Source organism: Myotis myotis, unplaced genomic scaffold, assembly GCF_014108235.1.
Source record: "Myotis myotis isolate mMyoMyo1 unplaced genomic scaffold, mMyoMyo1.p scaffold_m19_p_18, whole genome shotgun sequence".
Classification (NCBI taxonomy): Eukaryota; Metazoa; Chordata; class Mammalia; order Chiroptera; family Vespertilionidae; genus Myotis; species Myotis myotis.
Genome location: NW_023416322.1, coordinates 36,275,864 through 36,298,380, shown reverse-complemented (window position 1 = coordinate 36,298,380; position 22,517 = coordinate 36,275,864). Strand labels below are relative to the sequence as shown.

The following is a 22,517-nucleotide window of genomic DNA, read 5'->3' as shown; positions in this document are numbered from 1 at the left end:
AAGGGTTGGGGGGAGGAGGGAAACGGCTCCGGGCTCCCACTCTCTAGGCAGGCCCCCACCCGGCGTCTGTGCGGGGAAAGCCGCCCAGCTGTTTCTGATTCTTTCCCCCTCGCAGCCCCGCCCGAAGGGGCGGGGGCCGGAGCAGCAGGGAAGCCGGGGAGACAAGGCTCTTCTGAGCCCCGCGGTGAAGGGCGTCCGGTCCGCAGGTGTGCCCCCTCCGGTTCGGCTGTCGGTCGCCGGTCCACAGGCCGGAGGGAAGCAACCGGGCCGGGCAGGAGGGCGGAAGCCAAGTCTAAACGTTGTTTGGTGGGGTGCGCTGGGCAGGGGGTCGCAGGAACCGGGCAAGGAGCCCTAGAGAAGAGAAGCCCCTACCTGAAGCCGGCTGCCCACAGCGCCCTGTTGGCACCGCTGAAAAAGGAGTAAAGATTCTCCCGCAACTTGCCGATTCTGCCCATTTCCCAGAAGCGCCAGAACGGAGAGAGGACCCGAGAAACCGAGTGCGTCCTTTCTGCTCAGCGCCAGTGTCCAGGGGGCTAGCGGACAGCGGAAGGGTCTGCAGGCTCCTGCTCCGCTCCCGGCCGTCGCCCCCGTTACTTGGGGGTTGCCGAATGAAGGGCGCTAGGACCCGGTGGCGCGGTGTCGGCAGGGACGGGGCGCTCAGGGCTCAAAGGGGCGCCGAAGCGCCCACAGCGTCCAGCCCGAGCAGGTGGGGGCGCGGAGCGGTGCGCAGCCGGGGCGCCGCAGGCCGCCACACTTAGGGCGCAGCGAAGCGCCCGGGCTACGCGGGCGGAGCCGCCCTGAGAGCCGCGCGTGTCCCCAGCCTCGGCCCCGCCCCGCGCTGTCCAATGAGAGCCCGCGGCCAGAGGGGCTGTCCGCACACTCCACCCGCAGCCCCACTCCACGCCACCGACCCCCTGACATCGCACCCCGCGCCCCGGCTGTGCGCCCCAGTCCCCGAGCTCACTGCGCCCCTCTCTGGAACCCTGCGCCCCGGTCCGGGAATCCTGGTGCCCCTAGGTCCCCAGCCGCCGGCAAGCCTATGGCCCCCCAGGGGGGTGAGTAAGGACAGCCTGAGTACCCCCAGCCGGTGCCGCGTCCACGCCCCTCCGGGCCGCGCGGCAGGAGTCTTGGGGAGCTATGCTGAAGCTGGGTGGTGCGGAGGACGCCGCGCAGCTCCCCCCTCGGCGCGCCCGCGCTCCTGTCCCCGCGCCCGCGCCCAGACCTGCGGCCCCCGACGGCTCCCGGGCTGCGGCCCGCCTAAGCCTTGCCTGCTTGCTGCTGCTGCTGCTGACGCTGCCGGCCCGCGTAGACACGTCCTGGTGGTGAGTGTGACTCTCCGGGTTGGGAGGGTGTGGGAGGGTGAGGCTCTGGGTCGGAGAGACCGGAGGCTGGGAGGAATACACAGCCCCGGCACCCGCAGCTCAGGAGACCAGGTTGTCGGTTCCACCGAGTGAGACGGGACGTCCCGCAGGGCTGTCACTGAAGTTGCGGCGTGGCGGAGGCGGGGGCGGCAGCGGGGAGATGGAGGAGCGCCGCCGAGGAGGTGGGTGCAGAGTATTTGGAGCAAGGACGCCGGTGGTCGAGGCTTTCCAGAACCCCATATGCCGTGTCCATACTTCAGCTCAACCCTTTTAGGGCAAAAGCTACCTTCCGAATTTCGCTCAGCGTGGATTCAAGAAAGCAACCGCCTCTCTGGGGCCTTCGGTGACCGTCCAGCAGGAACCCCTGATCACCCATGGCCGCTGCCCTGGGAGGTGGAGGAAGGGGCTGCGCGCGCGCGGGTGGAGGAGCCTCTCGCTAGGCCACCCCTTCGGTCAGGTCAGCAAGGCTTCGGTGCGGCAGCGGCGGCACCCAGCGCAAGGGTTAGAAATGGAGCCCATTAACTCCCACAATTAAAACAAAACACTGGGCTTGCATCATTTAGGCACTGCCTTCAGGCTCCATTTTAAGGACGTCAGTTCGAACCTTGCTATCTCCTTCCGGGCTTCCCTCTTTTCTTCCCCACATGTCTCTCCCCTCCGAGAACTAGGCGCCTCTGGCCCCCAAATATTGAGACCCTCCCCTTAGATTTCTTGCAGGCCTTACACTCCAGACACTTCACAAGAGGGCAGATGAGCCAAAAGGCATTACAAACCGACTAGATGTCTGTTCTTTCCTGAGTCCCCTGCTCCCAGTCCCTGGATGGCACTCATCTTTCTCCTTCTGGGGGCAGGGCGGGGGGGGGGGGGGGTGGACTGAGAAAAGACTCAGTCTTCTCTTTCCTCTTCACCCCCCACCCCCAAAGTGGTCTCCTGGACTGGCTCCTGGCCCTCTCTACCCATGCAGTGCCCGCCTTCCTGTCTTCACTCTGCCCCCTCCCTAACCTTTCCTCCCTCCCCCGGCCCCCCACCTCAGTGTGGTCTCTTCTCCCCTTCCACCCTGTGGCTTTTCTCCTCAGGACTTGGAATCTTGGCTGGAAGGGTGAGGGGTACTGGCTGAGGGGCCAGCAAGCTTGGGCGGCAGATTCCTATCATTTCAAGATGCGTCTCTCACCACCACCCCCCCACCCCGTTTTCCTGTTTCAGAAAAATCTCTTTTGGATTTTTTTTTTTAAATCTCTGCAGTGTTGTGGAAGGCAAGGAGGGGGGTTCTGGATGGTGAAGGGAGGCCCATATCTTACATCTGGCTTGAAACATTCCTTTAGAAAGGGAAGAAGGGGGATGAGGAGAAAAGCCTTTCGAAGTTCAGAGTGAGCACAAAGCCATCCTTTACCTTCAGGGCTGTTGGCTGGGGACAAGCACCCTCAGCGGCCCAGCAGAGAAAGGATGAAGTGGCCACTGCACATCTTTATCCACCCAGATGGCAGTTTGCTTCTAGGGACTCGAGAGGCCTTCCTTCCAGTTTGGGACACTGTCTTGGGGACCGTGTGGTGTTTAGTGAGGAGGTGTCAAGTCAGTCTGGTAGTGTCAGCGTGCTGGAGGTGGTTCCCAAAGACCCATCTGGAGTTCTTGCTAGTCCCCATTTTGTCCCCGTGGCGACTGTCTCCGCCTTTTCCTTTCTGCCTCTACTACGTGCCCCCCACGTGGTTCATATTAAAGTTTTTGGAAAAAGTCCTGGGTGGGAAGCAGGCGGGTGAAGCAGAGGGATCCAGCAGTCCTTGTGCCGGGAGGGAGGCAGCAGCAGGCCAGGACGGGGGGTGAGTGCAGAGGGTAGTTCCACTCCTGGCCGCACACCTGCAGGTCACAGCTGCAGGGCCCTGGTGCCTGCCTCTGTGGGCATGACTTCTGGGATAAAGTGGAAAGCTGCTTTCTAAAGGCTGGTCAGACCCCCAAGGGGGTTCTCTCTCTCTCCCATAGGGAAACCCCAGCAAGACTGGTACTATGTACAACCCCCAGAGGAGATGCTGTGGGCTGTGTGCATCCCTGTCCCACTCTGGAGCAGTCATAGCTCTCACCAGCAAACAGGCTGCTCTTCCTCACAGCCCTTCCCTTCTTTTCCAACCATTGCTCCCCTCTCCTCCTCTAACTAGAGGAGGAAGAGATGGTCTCTTCAGACTCTATAACAAACAAGGAACAGGCTCCTGGCATGTGCTTCCCTGTTCCATTTTGCACGGGTTGGACATGTCATGGATTCACAAAGGGAGAGGAACAGAGTGGCATCATAACATTAGCAATATTGTTGCCACGTAATGAGCTCTTACTAAGCTCCAGACTCTGGCTAAACACTTTATGAACATCATCTTCAGTCCCCCCAATAATCCAGGTACTGTTATTATCCCCATTTCACATAAGAAGAAAGTGAGGAATAGGAGGGAATGGCATGAAACGCAAGTTCAACCCATTCTGAAGTCAGATCAGCCCACTCCTGGCTAAGCCTCCCTTGGAGTGAAGATGACCTTGGACGTTGGAGTTCACCTAGTTCTCCTGTGACTACCTCTGATGGACAGAGCTAGCTATTATCACTTACTACTCCCAGAACCTCAGTTCCTTCACTTGTTAAATGGAAATCTCTCTCTTTCTCATAGGACTGTTGTATAGAAAAATGTTTCATAAACTGTAAGGTACCATATAAATGATGTTGTATTAAGAGATTAAGGGAAGTTAATAGTTTTATCCCTGTGCTCAAAGCTGTATATGAGCTGGACTGAACCATGTGCACTAGGGACTATAAAAGAAAGAAAAAGAGAAAATAAAAAGAGGCTCCCTGACCTCATTAACAAGACACAAACAAAACATGTGCAAATATGCTGGCAATGTCCACAAGGAGTAACGCTGTAATTGACATGAAGTTTATGACTAGCTCCGGGGAGAAGAAAGTAGGGGCTATATCAGAGCAGTTAGGTTTAGTCAACAAATAGTTATTGAGTATCTACTATGTGCCACACAATGTTCTAGGCACCGGGGATAATGAAGTGAACAAAACAGACACAAATCCCTGCCTTCACGGAGCAGCGCACGCAGATCACCTGGGTGTAGGTAAGGTGCAGCCTCTGACTCAGTCGGCCTGGGCTGGGGCCTGAGGCTCTGCACTTGCAACAGATCCCCAGGTGATGTGAATACTGCTGTTCTGGGGACCACACTTGGAGTAGCAGGGGCTAGCATACAGAGTAGGATATGAGTCACTTTGTCAAAGGGAGGGATGTAAATGGGTCAAAAGCAGGTGAAGAAAACGTTCTGGGGCAGGAAGCTGGGAAGGAAGGGAACTTCTGGTTGGGTAAACAAAGCCAGAGGGTCAGGGGTATCTCACCACTAACAGCCCATGAGCCGGGGATGCCTTCAACATCTCTTTGACCCTAACAGCTGAGTGCTTGGCACATGGTTGGCATTTTGCAGGCATGTGCTGAGAAGGGGATGGGCTGGGGCTCGGGCTCAGTTTTATTGGAGGTCCCCACACCAACTACAAGGGGCTGACCGTGGTCAGCAGGCAAGCGCCTGCTCTGTAGAATCTTGAAGCAGCCACTTGGTGGAGTGAGGGGGGTAGTAGGAGAAACTTATTTATTCTTCCCATCTTAGATACTGAGCAGATGTTCCCACGTTCAGTGAGGATGTTAACAAGAAGGACCAGTGTGGGCTACAGCAGAATGGATTTAAGTCAGACCACAGGAAGGACTTTTGCCAGAGTTTGGCCTGCCTCACTCCAGACTGTCTCATGAGGGCTGGATGACTGGTCTCCCATTCCCATCCAACCCCCCTCTTCCCAAGCCCCAGTAAAAAACAAACAAACACCCATTGCATAGGGCGATACTCCGGGCTGAACTGGGGAAGCAGAATGGTGGTGAGACAGGGACGAGCTCCAACTCCAACCGTCTTGAATCTCCAAACAAAGCACCGCAGCAGTGGGTGTAACTCCGGGCTGTGCGTCAGGCGGCCCTTTCCGGCCTGGCCCAGCCCGGGGTGTTTATTTTGTTTGTTCCTGGAAGCTGTTGCCCTGATGGACAGTGCTGGGGACGCTGATTCCATGGGATTTCTCAGTGTCTGGTCAGCCCTCTCACCCCTCCCCCGGGACAGATGGGCCCCATCAGCCCTGCTGAGTTCCAGAAGAGGCATCAGCCCTCCTTGTGTTTGTTTGAGTTGGTATCACCCGTGGTGATCCAGTCTATGGGTGAGGGCGGAGTGTGTGAACTGGGGAGGGGGGCTCATAGAGCCCAGGGCAGCCCAGCTTTTCCCCTTTACCCATTGGCCACCCGCCCTTCTCCTCACCCACTTCTAGGCCCATTTGGGGGGCTTTCCCAAACCATAGGCTCATTCACAGCCCACACCAAAATCTTTTCTGTTGTAGCGGTAGAAAAGCAGGCCCCCCACCTGTTCAGAAAAGGGGAGAGAAGGCGTCCCTTGATGTGTTAAGACAGGAGAATGGTGAATTCCCAGCAAATCAAGGAAGGTGTTGGAGAGATAGAGAGTGAGGAGTGGGTGAGTGGGTAAGATCTCATTTGGTGGTCTTGTGGGGAGAAAAAGTGATGATACACTCTGGTCTTCTCTCTGGGCTGGTGGTGGAGTCCGGGCTAAGAGTGTTTGAATGAAAAGATTGCCGGGAGAAATCTGAGAATGACTCTACCAACCCACCTATCTTTTAGTAGCCAAATGATCTTCTTTTAATAGTTCATATTGGGCAAATTGGGGACTGGAATATGGGGAGTGTCACCCTCTTGCTTTACCTTGGCCTTTGGCTTCCCACAGCAACAGCCCTCTGCCCATGCAGGACACTCTGCCCTGTTAGTTGGGGAAGAGGATATTGAAAGAATCAAGACACAGAAGCTACAAAAGGCCATTGGCCTGGAGATAAAGAGTATGGGGAAGAGCTGGGAGTGGGGTCTCCTCCCCAGATCTCGGCATTGGGAATGAGGATCTTAGCTGCATGGGTCTGACTAGGGCTATAAACATTACTCAGAGCTGCCCTTGATGTCTCTTCCCACTGGCCCCTCCCTGTCTCCATCCTTCTTCCCCCAAACCATGTCTTCATGGACCAGCCATGCAGGATGTGCCTCTTACATGTGGGAGTAAGAGTGTTATCTCAGACTCTCGTTTTGTTAGTTTATTTTTCCATGAGGCTCTTAATGTTTGTTAAATAAACAGGCAATGGGTTTATGTGACATGCCCACAGCTTTCTGTGTACGTGACACATGCCTGGCCTGCATTCTGGGAGTGTGTGTCACTTTGGCCTTTGGCAGGGGAACTGGTGATGCTGGGAGACCACTCAATTACTCTCTCTGCAACTGTAGAGCTTTCTCCGGAGCTTGTGGGGACCGATTCTATCCATCAGCCTCGGGGAATGTGGGCTGGGAAAGGGGAAGGCACCATTCCAGGGTCTGAATGCCAAGCCTTCCCTTCCTTAATCCTGTCCTGATGCAGAAAAAGGGCCGAATGCTCTGACAGGGCCATCTCCACCTTGCAGGTACATCGGGGCACTGGGGGCCCGAGTGATCTGTGACAATATTCCTGGTCTGGTGAGCCGGCAGCGGCAGCTGTGCCAGCGTTACCCAGACATCATGCGCTCGGTGGGCGAGGGTGCCCGAGAATGGATCCGAGAGTGTCAGCACCAGTTCCGCCACCACCGCTGGAACTGCACCACCCTGGACCGGGACCACACTGTCTTTGGCCGTGTCATGCTCAGAAGTAGGGGCCTCTTCCACCCTGCCCGGCTCTTCCTTCCCTTCCTATGCTTGGGGTGGTGAGTGGGTAGGGAAGGCGTGATCCCCTCTCCCTCTCCTGCACACTTCTTCATCATCCGAGAAACCGTTGTAGGCAGAGCGCAGGATACAGTTGGGAACAGACCCTCATTACTTTAGATATGTAGCCAGGGGTCCTTCTAGGTCCCAGTATTCTGGGATGACGGGACAAAGGAGCGGCATTCCATCTTTCTTCCTCCCTTTCCTGTCCCTCCCCAACCCCCAGCACTGTCAGGCTGAGGACTAAGTTCTTATCACACATTCACTCCCCTCACTCCAATACTCCCAACACTACAGTAATGGGAGCAAAGATAAACAGAAAGGTGATACATAAATATTTGGAGAGTCAGCGGCTTAGCCCCAGCTCAGCAATAAAGCTAAGCAGAGCTGGACAGTAAACTAGGAGAAAGGGAATGAGATGGGAACCCAAAGGTGTCAGAAGGACAAGAGAGATGGGTCATTGATCCGGGAGAGTAGAGAGGGAAAGAAACACGCGCGGAACGTAGCCTGTCACTCCAAATGGGCTGACCCCTGGGCCGGGGTGTCCCCTGTTGGGAACTGTCCAGCAGAGTGGGCCTGAACAGGCATGGATTTTGGACCAAGACAGGCTTAGCTGCACTCAGTGGGAGGGGACGGGTCTCACCCTGCAACTTGGTCATGATGTATATCCAAGGAGTTTGGAAGGAAGCAAGAGCCCAGGTCAGCCCAAGAGGTCAGATGTACAAAAAAGTGGCTGGAAAGTCGTGAAGGCTAGGGGAGGGATCAGGGCCATTTCAGTCAAGAGGGTACAGGGGTTGCTCTAGGAAACGAGATTTCAGTCGTAGTTCTGTGGGCCTCCTTGCTGAGACACTCTCCCTTCCTCCCTCTAGGCAGCCGGGAGGCAGCGTTTGTATATGCCATCTCATCAGCAGGGGTAGTTCATGCAATCACCCGCGCCTGTAGCCAGGGGGAACTGAGTGTGTGCAGCTGTGACCCCTATACCCGTGGCCGACACCATGACCAACGTGGGGACTTTGACTGGGGTGGCTGCAGTGACAACATACACTATGGCGTTCGCTTTGCCAAGGCCTTCGTGGATGCCAAGGAGAAGAGGCTCAAGGATGCCCGGGCCCTCATGAACTTACATAACAACCGCTGTGGTCGCACGGTCAGTATTCATGTCAGCATGTGCCTTCCTCTTTGCGGGGGGCGACCCTATGTATGATCACAGGATAAATGTGAAGGAGGAAGTGCTGACGGCTCTGGGTCACTTCCAAAAGACCCGACCCCTTGGGACAGGAGCAGTAAACACAGGGAGCTTGTGAATACCGCGGTGCAGCCAGGTACACAAGGTCCTCACATAGGAGGAAAGCAGGGGGAGACGGAGAAAAGAAGGGAAGTTAACTCTTTAAGAAGGAAAAAGCTGCCTCCATAACGATTGAGGAGAAGGACTTGTTCACTGGTCTCTGAGCACCTCCTCTGTGTCTGGTCCTTGCGGAAAGTGACATGCCACAGAAGGAGAAGGCATGATACCCTGAACTCCAAAACACATGATGTGCCAGTGTCCTGTAGTCGTAAACAGAGTCCTGTGGCGCTAAAGTTCCAATGGCCTGTCATAAAAAGGAGAGCACTGCTGGTCCAGGAAGGCTTCCTGGAAGGAGAGGTTCTTGCATTTGATCAGGAAGAATGGGTGGGATGAATGGGGTAAGACTGACCAATGGCTGCACTAGCTAGCCGGGACCAGGTCCCACAGCCTGCAGAGCCCTCATGCTTTCAGTCCTCGGGGTGATTAAGGGCCCTGACTGGCTGCCTCTCCTTTCCCTGCCTCCCACCTCCCAGGCTGTACGGCGGTTTCTGAAGCTGGAGTGTAAGTGCCACGGCGTGAGCGGCTCCTGTACTCTGCGCACCTGCTGGCGTGCGCTCTCAGACTTCCGCCGCACAGGTGATTACCTGCGGCGGCGCTATGATGGGGCCGTGCAGGTGACAGCAACCCAGGATGGCGCCAACTTCACAGCAGCCCGCCAAGGCTATCGCCGTGCCACCCGGACCGACCTTGTGTACTTTGACAACTCCCCAGACTACTGTGTCTTGGACAAGGCTGCAGGTGGGTAGAGAAAGCAGATGGGGAGGTGGGGGCATGGAGACCCAGTTCTTAGTGCCAGCACCCCTGGGTAGTCACGGTTTGTTCAGCCTCAGGAGTTAGGGAGGGGAGCTGAGGGAGGAGTTAGTCTCCTCCTGATATGAAAAACCTCATAATGAGACTGGTGATTTATGCCTCGGTCGGCCAGGCCCAGTGCTGCCCCAGCAGAGAGGAGAGGTCGCTCAGCTCCTTCAGGCCTGAGGTCTGTATGGCGTACAGATGTGATAGATACTACTCAGTGAATGTGAACTAAGTCCCCTGTTCTCAGTATCTCAGTACCGCGCAATGCATGGACCACATCGAAGCATAAGATGCAGACCCAAGTCATTGGCTCTTTACAATCTAGCTAAGAAATGAGATATAACAGGTAGACAGATGCAACTGCAAAAGAGAGACAACTGGAGAAAGCAAGAGAAGCTGAGCTGCAAATGTGGAATGTAAGCTGTTTCTTGAGGTGTGGGGACTATCTGGGTGCTAGAGGGGACAGGTGACATTGTCTACACAGAGCAGAATGGTAGTGGTGCACGATCAGTTTCAGGAACAGAGAGCAGATTAATATCCCGAGTGGAGAGCTGGGGTGAAGGAGGTTAAAGGTAGAAGGACACTTGGGATCAGACCATCAGTGGCCTTGGAATGCTTATCGCATGGTTGCCATTGAACTGTCTAAAGCGGGGCTAGGAAGGCAAGGAAAGCGGAGGTTCCTGCCAGGCAAACCACTGGCAGGGAGCAGCAAACACCTGTGCCAGATATTGTGGAGGGCTTGTTGGGGTGCTGGAAAGTGAAATGGTGTTACCCCAAAAGAATGGAAGTCACCTTCTGGGCTCAGGTTTCGGGTTCAGATAGGTTAATCTAGGAACAATGCGCAATGCCACAGAACGGCTCTTCCCTGGGAACTGCCTTGGACTCCCAGGCTCTTCCCTGCAGACCCAACCATCAGACTCAGCTGAGGTGGGGTGGACTCAGAAACCTCGGCTGTCTTTGGTACTGCTTTTCACCCATCACTCTCCTTACTGGGAGTCAAGTGGCTCAGAGCAAAACTGGCATAGACATAGAGCGGGGCTGGGTATATTTCCTGCCCATGTGGTGACTGAGAGGACCACTTCCCAATGCTGAAAATCATTCCAGAATCTCTGCGGTGTAAGCCTATGCATACACCTAAACTGCACATTTGGGGAAGAATCTTTGGAGTTAGGATGAGTCATATGTATGTTGCTTTTTCTCAGAGGCATAAAATTAAGGCTCATAAAACCCAAAGTGGGTTCTGGAATTCAAAGGGTCCAAGTTATCCCAGAGGGTAGAATTCCCTCCAGGGCAGTGCTGTGCAACTGAACTTCTGTGACGATGGAAATGTTCTAGGGCTAATACACTAGCCACTTAGCTACATGTGATGACTATTTTTTTAAAATATATTTTTATTGATTTCAGAGAGGAAGGGAGAGGGAGAGAGAGAGAGAGAGAAACATCAATGATGAGAGAATCATTGATCAGCTGCCTCCTGCATGCCCTACACCGGGGATTGAGTCCACAACCCAAGCATATGCCCTGACCAGGGATTGAACCACGACCTCCTGGTTCATAGGTTGACACTCAACCACTGAGCCACACCAACTGGGCCATGTGATGACTATTTTGAAATACAGCTAGTGTGCCCGAGGAACTAAGTTTTAAAATTTATTTAATTTTAATTCTTTTAACTCTGAATGAGCACATTTGGCTAGTGGCTACTACACCAGATAACTCAGCTCCAGGGGGTAGGGGAGACTTCTGATGCCCAGGAAGAACTTAAGACCCAGCCCTTGCAGTGATGAGAGTAACATGCATAGGAGACCTAGCCAGCCCATGCCCCAAGCAGTGGTCTCTTGACATTTGGATTGTATATTCCTAGCGTATAAAAAACTTGAGCATACACCTCCAATATATGCATATTTACTTATAAACTACATCTATGTTCCACTATACTAATATGTATATTATAAATAATACAGAATCGATATTTTAAATTGATGAAGTAAAAAACAAATATAGAGGTTCTTGTATTTTCTTCTCATATCCCAGTGGAATGTCAGACTGCTGCTATAGAAATGAGTTAACTGATTCCCCTTGTTGAACCCCCAGGCTGGTCAGTTTCCCATCTCTGGGAAAGGGCTAGAGGAGATACGCCTAGGGTCCATCCCATCCAGAATTCTTTGGCTTTATGGTCTGTTGGCAGGGTCTCCTGTGTTAATATCAGTGATATTGAGGTCCTGAGCATCATCTGTGCAGAGGGAAAGCATCTCCCCTACCCTTCGAGAGTCCCCCTGTAGGGTCTTTAGGAATACCTTAGGGGTGTGCTTCCAGCCAGTCATGCCAATCAGTTCACCTCCTCCGTTGAACAGAGATTGTAGATATAACACAACAATCCACTGAGTTAGATGCTATTATTATGCCTATTGTCAGATGAGAAAAACAAAGCCCAGAGAGATTAACTAACTTGTAAATCACAAAGCTAAAAAGTGGCTGAATGGGATTTAAACCTATACACTCTGATACCAGGCCCAGCTTTTAATGGCCATACTATACTACTTCCCTGTATAGTACAACTTAATAAAATATAAACTAAGGACCAAAATACTAACGAATAGTAGCTGGATCAGAGTTGTGGCAAGACTTCTTGGAAAAGATAAATTATAGGCTGTTATTTCTTTTAACTCCTTATTATGGGAAAATTCAAACATAAAAGAGAGGGCCTTCAGCCAGCTTTAACAATGACGAGCATTTTAAGTCTAGGCTTTGAAGGGGGTCTGGAGATGTGTGCTGGCAGGGAGGGCACGGCAGGTGAAGTCAGTGGTCTTGAGGTGGCCTTGCTGGTGGGAGGAAACGAGGCTGGTGTAGAGGGCCATGAGGAGATGATCATTTTGGCTAGTGGGTATATTTTCAGGAAAAGAGATTCTTTATGGTTTCCTCAGGAGGATGTGGGTAAGGGAACCCAAAGCAGCTGAAGTAAGAGATACCTTGATTCATTCATTTTCTCTCTCCACCCCCCCCCCCCCCAATCCAGGTTCCCTAGGCACTGCAGGCCGTGTCTGCAGCAAAACATCTAAAGGGACAGACGGCTGTGAAATCATGTGCTGTGGCCGAGGGTATGACACAACTCGAGTCACCCGTGTCACCCAGTGTGAGTGCAAATTCCACTGGTGCTGCGCCGTGCGGTGCAAGGAGTGCAGAAACACTGTGGACGTCCACACCTGCAAGGCCCCCAAGAAGGCAGAGTGGCTGGACCAGACCTGAACATGTCAATACCTCACTCATCCCTCCACTTCAAACCTCCTGACTCAAAAGCACAAGATTTTTGCATGCACACCTTCCACCACCCTCAACCCTGGGCTGCTACAGCTTCTATTTAAGGACTTGGAGAGTGATCCAGAGGGACTCTGGTGTCCTGGCTGGTTCCTTAGCCCTTGGAAGGAGTTGACAGGGGACGTAAGAAACTGAGCAGCTCCGACTCCCTGCTCTGGAGGCTAGAAGGGAGAGTGGAAGAGGTGTAGGTGTGATATGAGTTGCACTAAAGCATGTGGTCGAGGCTCGTGTCTTCTTTCCCCTGCACTGGCCTACTGACACTTCTGTGTGTACAAGAGGAAAGGTACCCGGAGAGCGCTTCCTTTCGCTCCTACCTGGCTGAGGGTAGATAGGACAGAGATGACACCACTTATCTCTTCCCTAGGTCAGTTTGAGCAGACTGTCTGGTACCCTCCAAAAACCTCTTCGGCTACAACATTCTTTCATTCTTGAGAGTTAGATGAGAGTTAGCCACAGTGGACAAGGTTCCGTTCATATGCTCACGTGTTTCTAAACCGCTGTGTTTTGTTGGGGAAATATTACAGAACTATACAAACATCCATTCTCCTCCCATCTCTCTCTCCTTTTTAGCCTACATCAGACAGCACTACTCCCTGGGCTCACCTGCTGCGTGTTTAAATGAGTGGCAGGCAGTGATAGCCATGCCTAACAGATCACCAGAATACCCTGGAACATCCTGAGAAAGAGTGATTTAGTAAGCCTTGGGACTGTTTTTAAACTTCCCACGCATTGTTCTTATGGTCAGCCACGTTGAAGAAACACCGAGAAAAAGGTATAGGACTTGTGGAGGCGGGAGAGGGCAGCAGTCCTGATCTCGAGGGTCCACAATAGGCCTCCGTGTATCGTAAGCAGATCGAGATCTCCAGCTTTGGCAATTTTTAGGAGAGGATCCTAGCCTTTGACGCGGGTAGTGGGATCCATGACTACGAGGGAAGGAGAGCTGGGGCTTGGAGCCAAAGTGCTGGGCATCTTAGAAGGCAGCCTTCCCCCAGTGACTTTCTCCCCCTCAGCAAGAACTTGTCTTTACGTAGCGACTCTCCACGTCCTGGTGATGATGACTGTTACTCCTTCCATGTGTGGCTTCCGCAGGGGAGTTCCTTCTGTGCTACTACCCGCTCCCTAAATCAGCTTGCGGCAGCTGAGTCTCCAGAGGCAAGCTAGAGGGTAGGAAACGAAGTCTCCAAAACTGTGATGTCCTATTTTTATGTGATTTGAACAGTGGTTATCTCTTCCCGCTGATATCTTAAAGGAGCAGAATACTGTAGAAATTTACAGTTATGACAGACATGGGTTGGAATCACAGCTGTTTTTGATATTTTAAGCAAGAGACTCAAATTCTCTGAGCCTCTACCTTCTCATCTGTAAAATGAGGGTATAACACTATCTCAGATACTGAGCATAATTACAGCTCCAAACTCTAGACAACAGACACTCTCACCAAAGCCGCTATCTGGTCTCGCCCATCATGACTTACTTCAGAGCCTTCACCTAAGGACAGTCAAGTACTGACAGCAGGCTGTGGATTCAGGGGCCTACCCGAGGAATTCTGAGTGTAGCCTCCCCCTCTCCCAAGTTCCTCTCCAACATCCCTTGGGGTCCTCACATGTTTGTGGAACAGCTTCACTCTGCACAGGCAGCAGAAGGAGCCATAGCTCTGGGATAGGAGGGCAGATTTATTTGGATGATAGGACTAATATTTGTGTAACCTGTGGAGACCTGTGTGGGAGAGTTTGGGGTGGTTTTTCTTTTGGCAAGGGGGTTTGCTCCGATTTCACATCCATTAACACAAAACATGAGCTAGTCAGGGCCCTTGTGGTCTGCGGTGAGGGGATGCCTGTGGAGAAATGGGACTGAGTGAGTCAGGCCAGGGGAATGTCTTCCTTGAAGAGTGGAGGCAACAGGATAACTGATGAGCCAATGGTGGGATGAGGGAGGGGGCACGGGAGGGAAGAGAAGAGCTTCTGACATCTTGAGCTGGGATTAAGAGGAGGAAAGCCTCAGTGTAGTGAGAAGGTAAGAGGGTTACAGCCAGTCTGAACTCAATAATAGAGTTGAATGAATTTCTAAAAGGGTGCTGTCTTGTATGCTGGGCTGCTGGGAAGAGCCTCCAGGCCCAGTTAACCCCTGCTCTCACAGAATATCCAGGTGACCACGTAAGTGATAGCATGGACCTTCCATGGGACATCAACCTGAGTTAAATCAACTTGTCTCTATTATCTATCTGTTTTCCGTTCTTAGCCCAGGGAGGGAATGGGCCTCTTCTGACATCTAACACTGCTCTATGCTTTTCTCTGGCATCCAAATTCTGATTCATAAAGACCCACATTCTGCATTTTCTTATAATGGTTAGGCGAAGAGTGAGCTGTCCAGAGAGTGAGAGGTTTGAAAAGTGAGGCGGGTAGGGAGAGAAAAGAGGTCCACGTGAGCCCCACCACAGAGGTTATGTGGCTCCGAGAAGGAATGATGGCCAAGCCATTAATTATGCCTCTTATTCCTTAGCTTGCCTGTGCATTCCGATTGGCTTTAGACAACTGGCGTCTATTCTGTGCTATACAAACAGAAACTAATTCATTTGGAACAAGCAGCAAAATGAGAACTTTATTTGGTGTAGTCAGGGCTCCATGTCATTCTGCCACTACTTACTCCCTCGCTGCCTCCAATCTCCCCTCTTGCAGCCCTCCTATCCAATAACGGTCTGTCCCTCAGACCAGCAGTCTCACAGCCCCTCTCCACTCTTTCCTATTGGTCCTCATTTCTTTTCACTTTTAATAGTTAGGTAAAAGGCAGGCAGAAAGTGCTATTTGGACACAAAGCTAACTTAAAAGAGGTTATCTCTATCCTTTAAGGAGCTTAGAATCTTTCAGGGAAGGCATGTGACTGCAGTGCCCCCGCTGCACGCCTGTAGCCAGTTTCTCTATGGAACAGTAAGGATGCCAGCCTTCACAGTGCCTTGGAGATAAGAGCCAACCTGTATTATTGCCAACCTTGAATGACAGCTCTAATCCATACTCTTCGTCAGAGATGCTGAAAAAATTCAATCAGAGATGTTAGACTATTTAAAAGAATGAAGTCCTGCCTGACCGTGAGGGTCTGTTTGTGAACAGTCCTGTAGGTCTGACTCATGACCGCTCACTGCCTCATTTCTCTTCCTCCCTGTAGCAGAGAGTAATTTCTTCTCCTTTCTCTCACCTCCCTCAGCAAGAACACCAACGGCTAAGTCCCTGCCAAATTCTCAGGCCCACTCCGGACATCGGCTTAATACAAGAGAGATTATTAGGATTTTCCCCCCTCTGATTTTCTGAGGTTTTATTTAAATGCCCTCAGTGGTCACAGGGAGAAGCCCAAGTGAGGACACTGGGGAGAGTATGTTTCTCATCCCTGAGAGGCTCCCGCAACCCAATTACAGCACCAGAGAACAATGTGATGCATTCCTGGGCAGGTCGGTGGGACCCTGGGCGCCTGGGCCTTGTGGAGAGAGGTGCCAGACACAGAGCTCTCCGTAAGCAATCCTGCAGAGCCGCCCCCTGGGTGCAGAGATGAAATACGGGAGAGCTTCACATTACACAGAGACCCCAGCTCACACCTGGTTATTGATGGCCTTGGCGGAGGCCTCTGCCCCCACCCTCCACTTAGGGGCTGCCTGCTACTACGGGGGGCTGGGCATCTTTGAAGCAATGTTGGAAAACAAGAGATGCTTCCTTTTCACGCTTTGCCCTCCCAGTCTGCACACGACCAGGAGGATACACATACATATGAGGTGCACATATACGGGCATACATATACAGATATGAACATACACATAGCTTCTCTCATTCTAGTCATCCTCCCCTTTCCCAGAAGCAAAAAATAAAAAAGCAACTAGATTTCAATCAAATTCTCCAAAACTCATACCAACAGCAGAGGTTCAGCTATAATCAAAGAATATTAAAAAGTTACATTATCAATATGCAGGCAGCTGTTTAGTTTGGGGACCAGTTGTCACCTGGGGATGGGAGGAGAAGGAGGCAGAAAGGGATGGACAATGGACAATTAGCACCCAAGCGAGGGGTCTGAGACGTCTCAGGGCTGGTTCATGCTGGAAATAGTACAGTTCATGCTCTGTGTGCTGTGTATGGTGAGGCAGTCTGACTGCGCATGCCCCATTGTTCTTAACTCTTGTTAGGTTAGAAGCAGGAGAGCTTTGGGATCCAGAGATGATCTCCCAAGAGAGGTATTGGAGAGGAGCAAGCAGTGGCTCTACTAGGCAAATATGTCACAGTTACTGCACTGAACGGAGCTTTCCCAGAAGATATGATTCTCTTTGGGTGGTTGTCAGGTTTCAGGCAATAGCCAGTGGGGTCTCAGTAATATCCTGTCCCTGCCTCCAAAGGGATAGAAAAGAGGGAGCATTTATAAGCACATTTTCCCACTTCCCTTTCATGACTTAGAGGATCTGTAAGCATCTTTGTGGCTATTCCTCATTTACTTAAGATGTTTTAGTCATCCTGGATTTGAGAAAGCAAGGTAAGCATTATCCCCTTGGCCCCCTAACTGAACTATCTTGGCTTCAAATTTGCCTTTGCTCACTTCCATTCTGCCTGAGTCTATGAATGGGGCAGCAGGCCACACAGTTCCCTTTCTTTGACCAAAAGGAACTGAAATCTGGTGACTTTATTTCAATACCACCAGCCCCTATAAGCAGGCCTGACTGAAAAGAAAGGCTAAGCTGAGTGAAGAAAAAAATACAGTTTAATCCACAGCTGTTCTATTTGACATCTTTTTCAAGGTAAGGCTTCCCCAAGAATAAATGTGGTACTCGCCCTGGCCAGTGTGGTTCAGTTCTTTGGGTATCGTCTGGTATACTGAAAGGTTGCTGCTTTGATTCCCAGTCAAGGCACATATCCAGGTTGCGGGCTCAATCCCTGGTGGGAGGCATGCAGGAGGCAACCAATGGCTGTTTCGTGCTCACACAGATGTTTTTCTTTCTCTCCCTCTCCTTTCCTCTCTCTAAGGTAATCAATAAAAAAAAATATTTTAAAACGTGATACTCATAAAAAACATTTTTATATACAAAATGCTTTAGTACATACAGAATTCTCACACCAACCTTGTGAGGTAGAAGTTACATTCACTGTACAGGTACCATTTAGAGAGACTCAGTGATTTCTCCAAGGTCACGTGGATACTGAGTGGCTCAGCCAGAACTCAAACCTAGGGCTTTTGACTTCAAATCCTGTGTGCTCCTCAAAGACTGAGGATGCCTCGGGCTGGAGGCACCAGAGTCCCAGCCCCTCCAGAACAAATGGGTACAAAATATTCTAGGAGGGTACATCTGAGCAGAACTGACAAAAGGAACAGCCTAGGCCTTCTCTAACCTCATCAATGAATCCCCCTTTTGCCATTTCTGCCACATGATCACTAGACTAAGTGCTCCACATTTAATCGTCTCTGGCTCTTAGTTCTTTCTATTCCTTTTTACTTCTTCAGATTAACACTTAAAATTTTGTTTTAGTTTTATCTCGTTCTTTTAAAGTGATACTGAATGTAAAGAAAAGCCACGGGCTTTGGGCTTTTAAAGTATGTGTTAGAATTTCCTTTGAGACTTCACTCTTTTTTAAAATGCTGTCAACCGCTGGGCTAGGAAAGTAAAACAGGGAATGACAGTGCTAAAAAGCCATCCTATCCAGGGCTAGATGCCGCTCATAAAGGTCCTAGTTCAGTGATGGTGAACCTTTTGAGCTCGGCGTGTCAGCATTTTAAAAAACTCTAACTTAACTCTGGTGCCGTGTCACATATAGAAATTTTTGATATTTGCAACCATAGTAAAACAAAGACTTATATTTTTGATATTTATTTTATATATTTAAATGCCATTTAACAAAGAAAAATCAACCAAAAAAATGAGTTCGCCTCTCACCTCTGACACACGTGTCATAGGTTCACCATCACTGTCCTAGGACCTTTGGCTGAGACAGGTAATTTATCTACATGAAGGCAAGGAATATCTACCCTGCAGAGAAACCCCTGAAGATGAGGCAGACAACAAATTTTCACTTGATCAAAAACTTTTGTAGCTAAACCCTCCCTCCCACCCTCATTCAAAATCTGGACTTCTGTTTAAGTCCAACACCATGACACAAAACAGCTCCAAGAGACGATGTGTACAAGGGGAACCCTTTCCTGTTCAACCCCAGAATGCATTTTGTTAGAGACAGCATAAGCCAGCCGTGGGCAAACTACGGCCTGCGGGCCGGATCCGGCCCGTTTGAAATGAATAAAACTAAAAAAAAAAAAAGACCATACCCTTTTATGTAATGATGTTTACTTTGAATTTATATTAGTTCACACAAACACTCCATCCATGCTTTTGTTCCGGCCCTCCGGTCCAGTTTAAGAACCCATTGTGGCCCTCGAGTCAAAAAGTTTGCCCACCCCTGGATAAGCCCTCACATACCCTACCTATCCCACTCCTGCACCCCAACTGTGAAGCAGGAGGGAAAGCTGCAGGAACACAGTGCTCATCAATCACAGACCTGGGATGCTGCAGCTTCTTGCCCTGGCCCCCCCTGGAGCTAGAGGGAGACCACAGGAAAACAGTCTACCTATAGGCAGGATTTCTCCCAGAACAAACCTGACTTTTTGGTACATCGATCTTGGCTCTCACTGCTCTCCCTGCTTTCCACCCCCACTGCCTCCGCATGTGGGCTCAGAAGTCATCATCTAAAGAATTCCATTGCTCACCTCCTGCATAGCAGCACAGCCCCATGAGGCCACACACCAGATGGAGGGGATAAAAGTACGAGGTCATGGCTTCTAGCAAGAGGCTTTTTCTTAAACTAACCCTGACTCCTGGAAGAGAGGCAGAGCAGGAGAGTGTCGGGTGAGCTGCTGCCGACAGCAGCTTCATAGGTTGTGTGTAAAAAGGAAGGAAAGAGCTAACTTGTCTTTCAGTACAAATTTCCCCACTCCCACCTCAGACCTACTCCTGGCTTCACATCTGCTTCCAGAAGGTGTCTGAGTAGAAGACAGAGAATGTCAAACCAAAGGGTTAAATCCTCCCCAACTGTAGGGACCTCTCCAGCAGGCTGCCACACACATGCTGAGGTGGAGGCCAAGCCTGATTCTCCAGGAATGTAGCTATGAGGGAAAGGGAAGGAGAAAGGGTACGGAAAGTGGACTAAAGCTCAGGGGAACCTGAAAAGGTCGTCAGTAGGACTTCAAAATGCTTGTGTATAATAAACAACAAAAATGGGATGGAGGAGGAGCATCAGTCCCAGAATCATCATGCTGCCAGGTGGCAGTGTATTGAAGCAATAATTACAAAGAAACAGTTTAAGTAACCGACTGAGAAGTCTCAGAATACAGGCATCAGGAGAATGATCCTAATCAGGCTTTCTACAAGAGATGGCTTCTGAGTTGGATTTTTAAAAGATACGGTATGGACAGGTTGAGGGCAGTCAGAGACACATTCTAAATAGAAGGAACTGGTTTATGCTGAAACTTAGAAGAATGTGCAAGCAATATATAAGGAATTTCAAGCAAGTACATATTATATACACTGGGGAATACAGAGAAATTAGAATGCTGAGATCAGGACTTAAATAATGTGAGGTGACTGCATGTGCCTAGACTGTCAATGGTTCAGTCCCCTACAGAGACACACAGCATCTTGATCTATGTCAGTAAACACCAGGGCACCTGTGGGAAAGCACAGATGAGTCCATTTGTTACACATACAGAGACTAAAGGAGAGCTACCCTGTAAAGCCCACAAAATGTGAAGTATCATTAACTACAGCCCACTAGCATTTGAGATTCTGGGCTAAATAGATATCAAATATCCTATCCAGAATTGTGATGCATTAATGTAGGTTTACAGGCCCAGAACCTGGCATAAATCAAACCCAACTCTTAAGAAACTGAAATGTAAAAAAGGAATAATTTAATACAGAAAATACACGCTTCTTTCCCTTACTCCCAGCCTTACAACATGACAGGTCTCCTATGCCCTGGGCACACTGGACTTTCGTGGCTGACAAACTCATCTGACTTGACGCCAGTGACCCCGAGGAGGGCTCTGAAAGAACTTCAGGGACTAAAAACCAGTTCCCCAATCAGAGGGAGACAGTTCTCGTGCACTATACAGGCCACTAGAGCAGCAGCCAAAGACAAGGCAAATTCCAATTTCATGACTTTCAATTAGGTCCCTGGCTTTCTGCATTTGTTGAAGATAAAGCAGAGCTATTTATTAGGTGTCTGCAACACTTCCTAACTGAACTTCCCTAACCTCCGAGGACAAAAACCACAAGGGCAACCTGTTCTTTCACAGCCCTTTCCTGGTGCCACTTTCAGAAGCAGAATATTGAGATGTATATTTTATATTTATAAATATTAAATAAGCCAAAGGTGAGTAATAGCCCAAGTTTCTGCTTTACTAACTGGCACAATTTGGTGCTGGAAGGGAGGCAGCCACTTAACAGCAATAGCATTTGTTGGTATCATCTTAGTTTTTTTCCTCCTTTCCTAGGCAGATTATAAAAGGTGATTTCTGAAACCCTTCACAATAGAAAAGCTCAAGGGTTTACATTCAACTGTGACACGACTGAATTCATTAAGAAGCATGTTTCAGGTTGCACTATAATTTCCCTATGTAACATAAACCTATGGAATCTGACATAAGCTGATTGCTCATGCTGGTTATTTTATTTACATTTCTGAATGGAAGGGATTTCAATACTCATAAAATATCTAACTGACTTATTATTTTTCATCTGTTCTCCCCGAGCAGCTATTATAAAATAGGCATAGAGACAGAAGGCTCAACTTGTATGACTGGTTAAGTAAGCAACCAGGGAAAAGTTATTGCTCAAAAGCAATTTTTCAAAAATTCAATAAGGAGCTTGGGGCCAAACAAGAGATATGGTTATTCTCAATGCCATCTGAAAGATAAACGTTAAGTGACTATATTCGTGATCTCTGTCCAACCGAGACCTATGGGAGTAGGTGGTAGCTTCACAGAAACTCAGGGGCCCAGAGTTACTCAAGTCTTCCTCTCTAGACCTAGTACTAAAAGACATGGCCTGGTGTAAATGGGACACAGGTGAATGGGGAGAGTGGGATTCTCCTTACAACCCAGAAATATAAATGTGCTTTTATGACATTCCCCTATGAAAAGGGAGAAATGTCCAAGATGCAGAATTGACCAGCAAAATTCAGCTTGGAAGAGAGGGACAGGAGCCTTATTTTAGTGTCTTAATCCAATAGCCTTTCATTATTTCTTAAAATTAACATGATTTGTGCCTATTTTTAGAACCGGTGACTACTGGACGAATCTTTGACATTAGCAGTGGGCTCTGGGAAATTCTGAGTGGTTCTTTCCCATTCTCTCTCCTCAGGGTCATGTAATTGTAGTCTTAACTTTCGCTAGCCCATCCTGCTCACAACCTCTTCACACTGCTTCATTTTCTAAACCAGGATGGCCCTTGGCCCTCATTAACCTGTCATTATTAACAAAGAGAAGATATAAAAGAGAAAGTTGAAGATGTATGAGTATGAAGGTTTTTGCCTTATGGCAGCTACTGTGTGAATCTGAGGCAAGACCTTTCTTATTTAAATTTTGAATTGTGGAGTGTTTAATTTTTGATAAATTCTAAAATTTAGATAAATATAATGAATACCACAGTTTACAAAAAACATTGTAAAGATGAAAGTCCTCTTAAAAATATATAAAAATAAAGAGACCTCTTTCTATCTCCTCTTATTTGACTGAAAGGAATTCTAACCAAATAAATTCTTTTAAAAGGAAAAGTCTTCATGAGTCTAAATTGACTTTTTGGGTCACTAAATCTTGTGTGAGGCACGTGAAAATAACTCATTGGTCACTTCTACTCAAATGTATAAATATGCAAAGATGAACTAATCTATTGTTGTGGCAGCAGCC

General features: G+C 49.8%; 2 protein-coding genes across 8 annotated transcripts in view; one reads left to right on the top strand and one right to left on the bottom strand.

The window, feature by feature from the left end:
* Window positions 1-22,517, bottom strand: part of ST7L (suppression of tumorigenicity 7 like) — a 112,990-nt gene that overhangs the window by 28,345 nt on the left and 62,128 nt on the right. The window contains exon 15 of one of the 7 annotated variants that reach the window (XM_036342992.1): window positions 20,238-20,276. The exons of the other annotated variants lie outside the window; for them this stretch is intronic. Within the exon in view, the coding sequence (XP_036198885.1) occupies window positions 20,253-20,276 (24 nt within the window). The 3' untranslated portion in view covers window positions 20,238-20,252. Of the gene's footprint in view, window positions 1-20,237; window positions 20,277-22,517 lie in introns of those variants that run through there. 7 annotated transcript variants of the gene reach the window in all.
* Window positions 33-18,403, top strand: WNT2B (Wnt family member 2B). Its single transcript, XM_036342995.1, has 5 exons — window positions 33-1,322; window positions 6,871-7,091; window positions 8,014-8,291; window positions 8,963-9,227; window positions 12,301-18,403. The coding sequence occupies exons 1-5, from the start codon at window positions 1,138-1,140 to the stop codon at window positions 12,528-12,530; spliced, it is 1,179 nt and encodes a 392-aa protein (XP_036198888.1). The 5' UTR covers window positions 33-1,137; the 3' UTR covers window positions 12,531-18,403.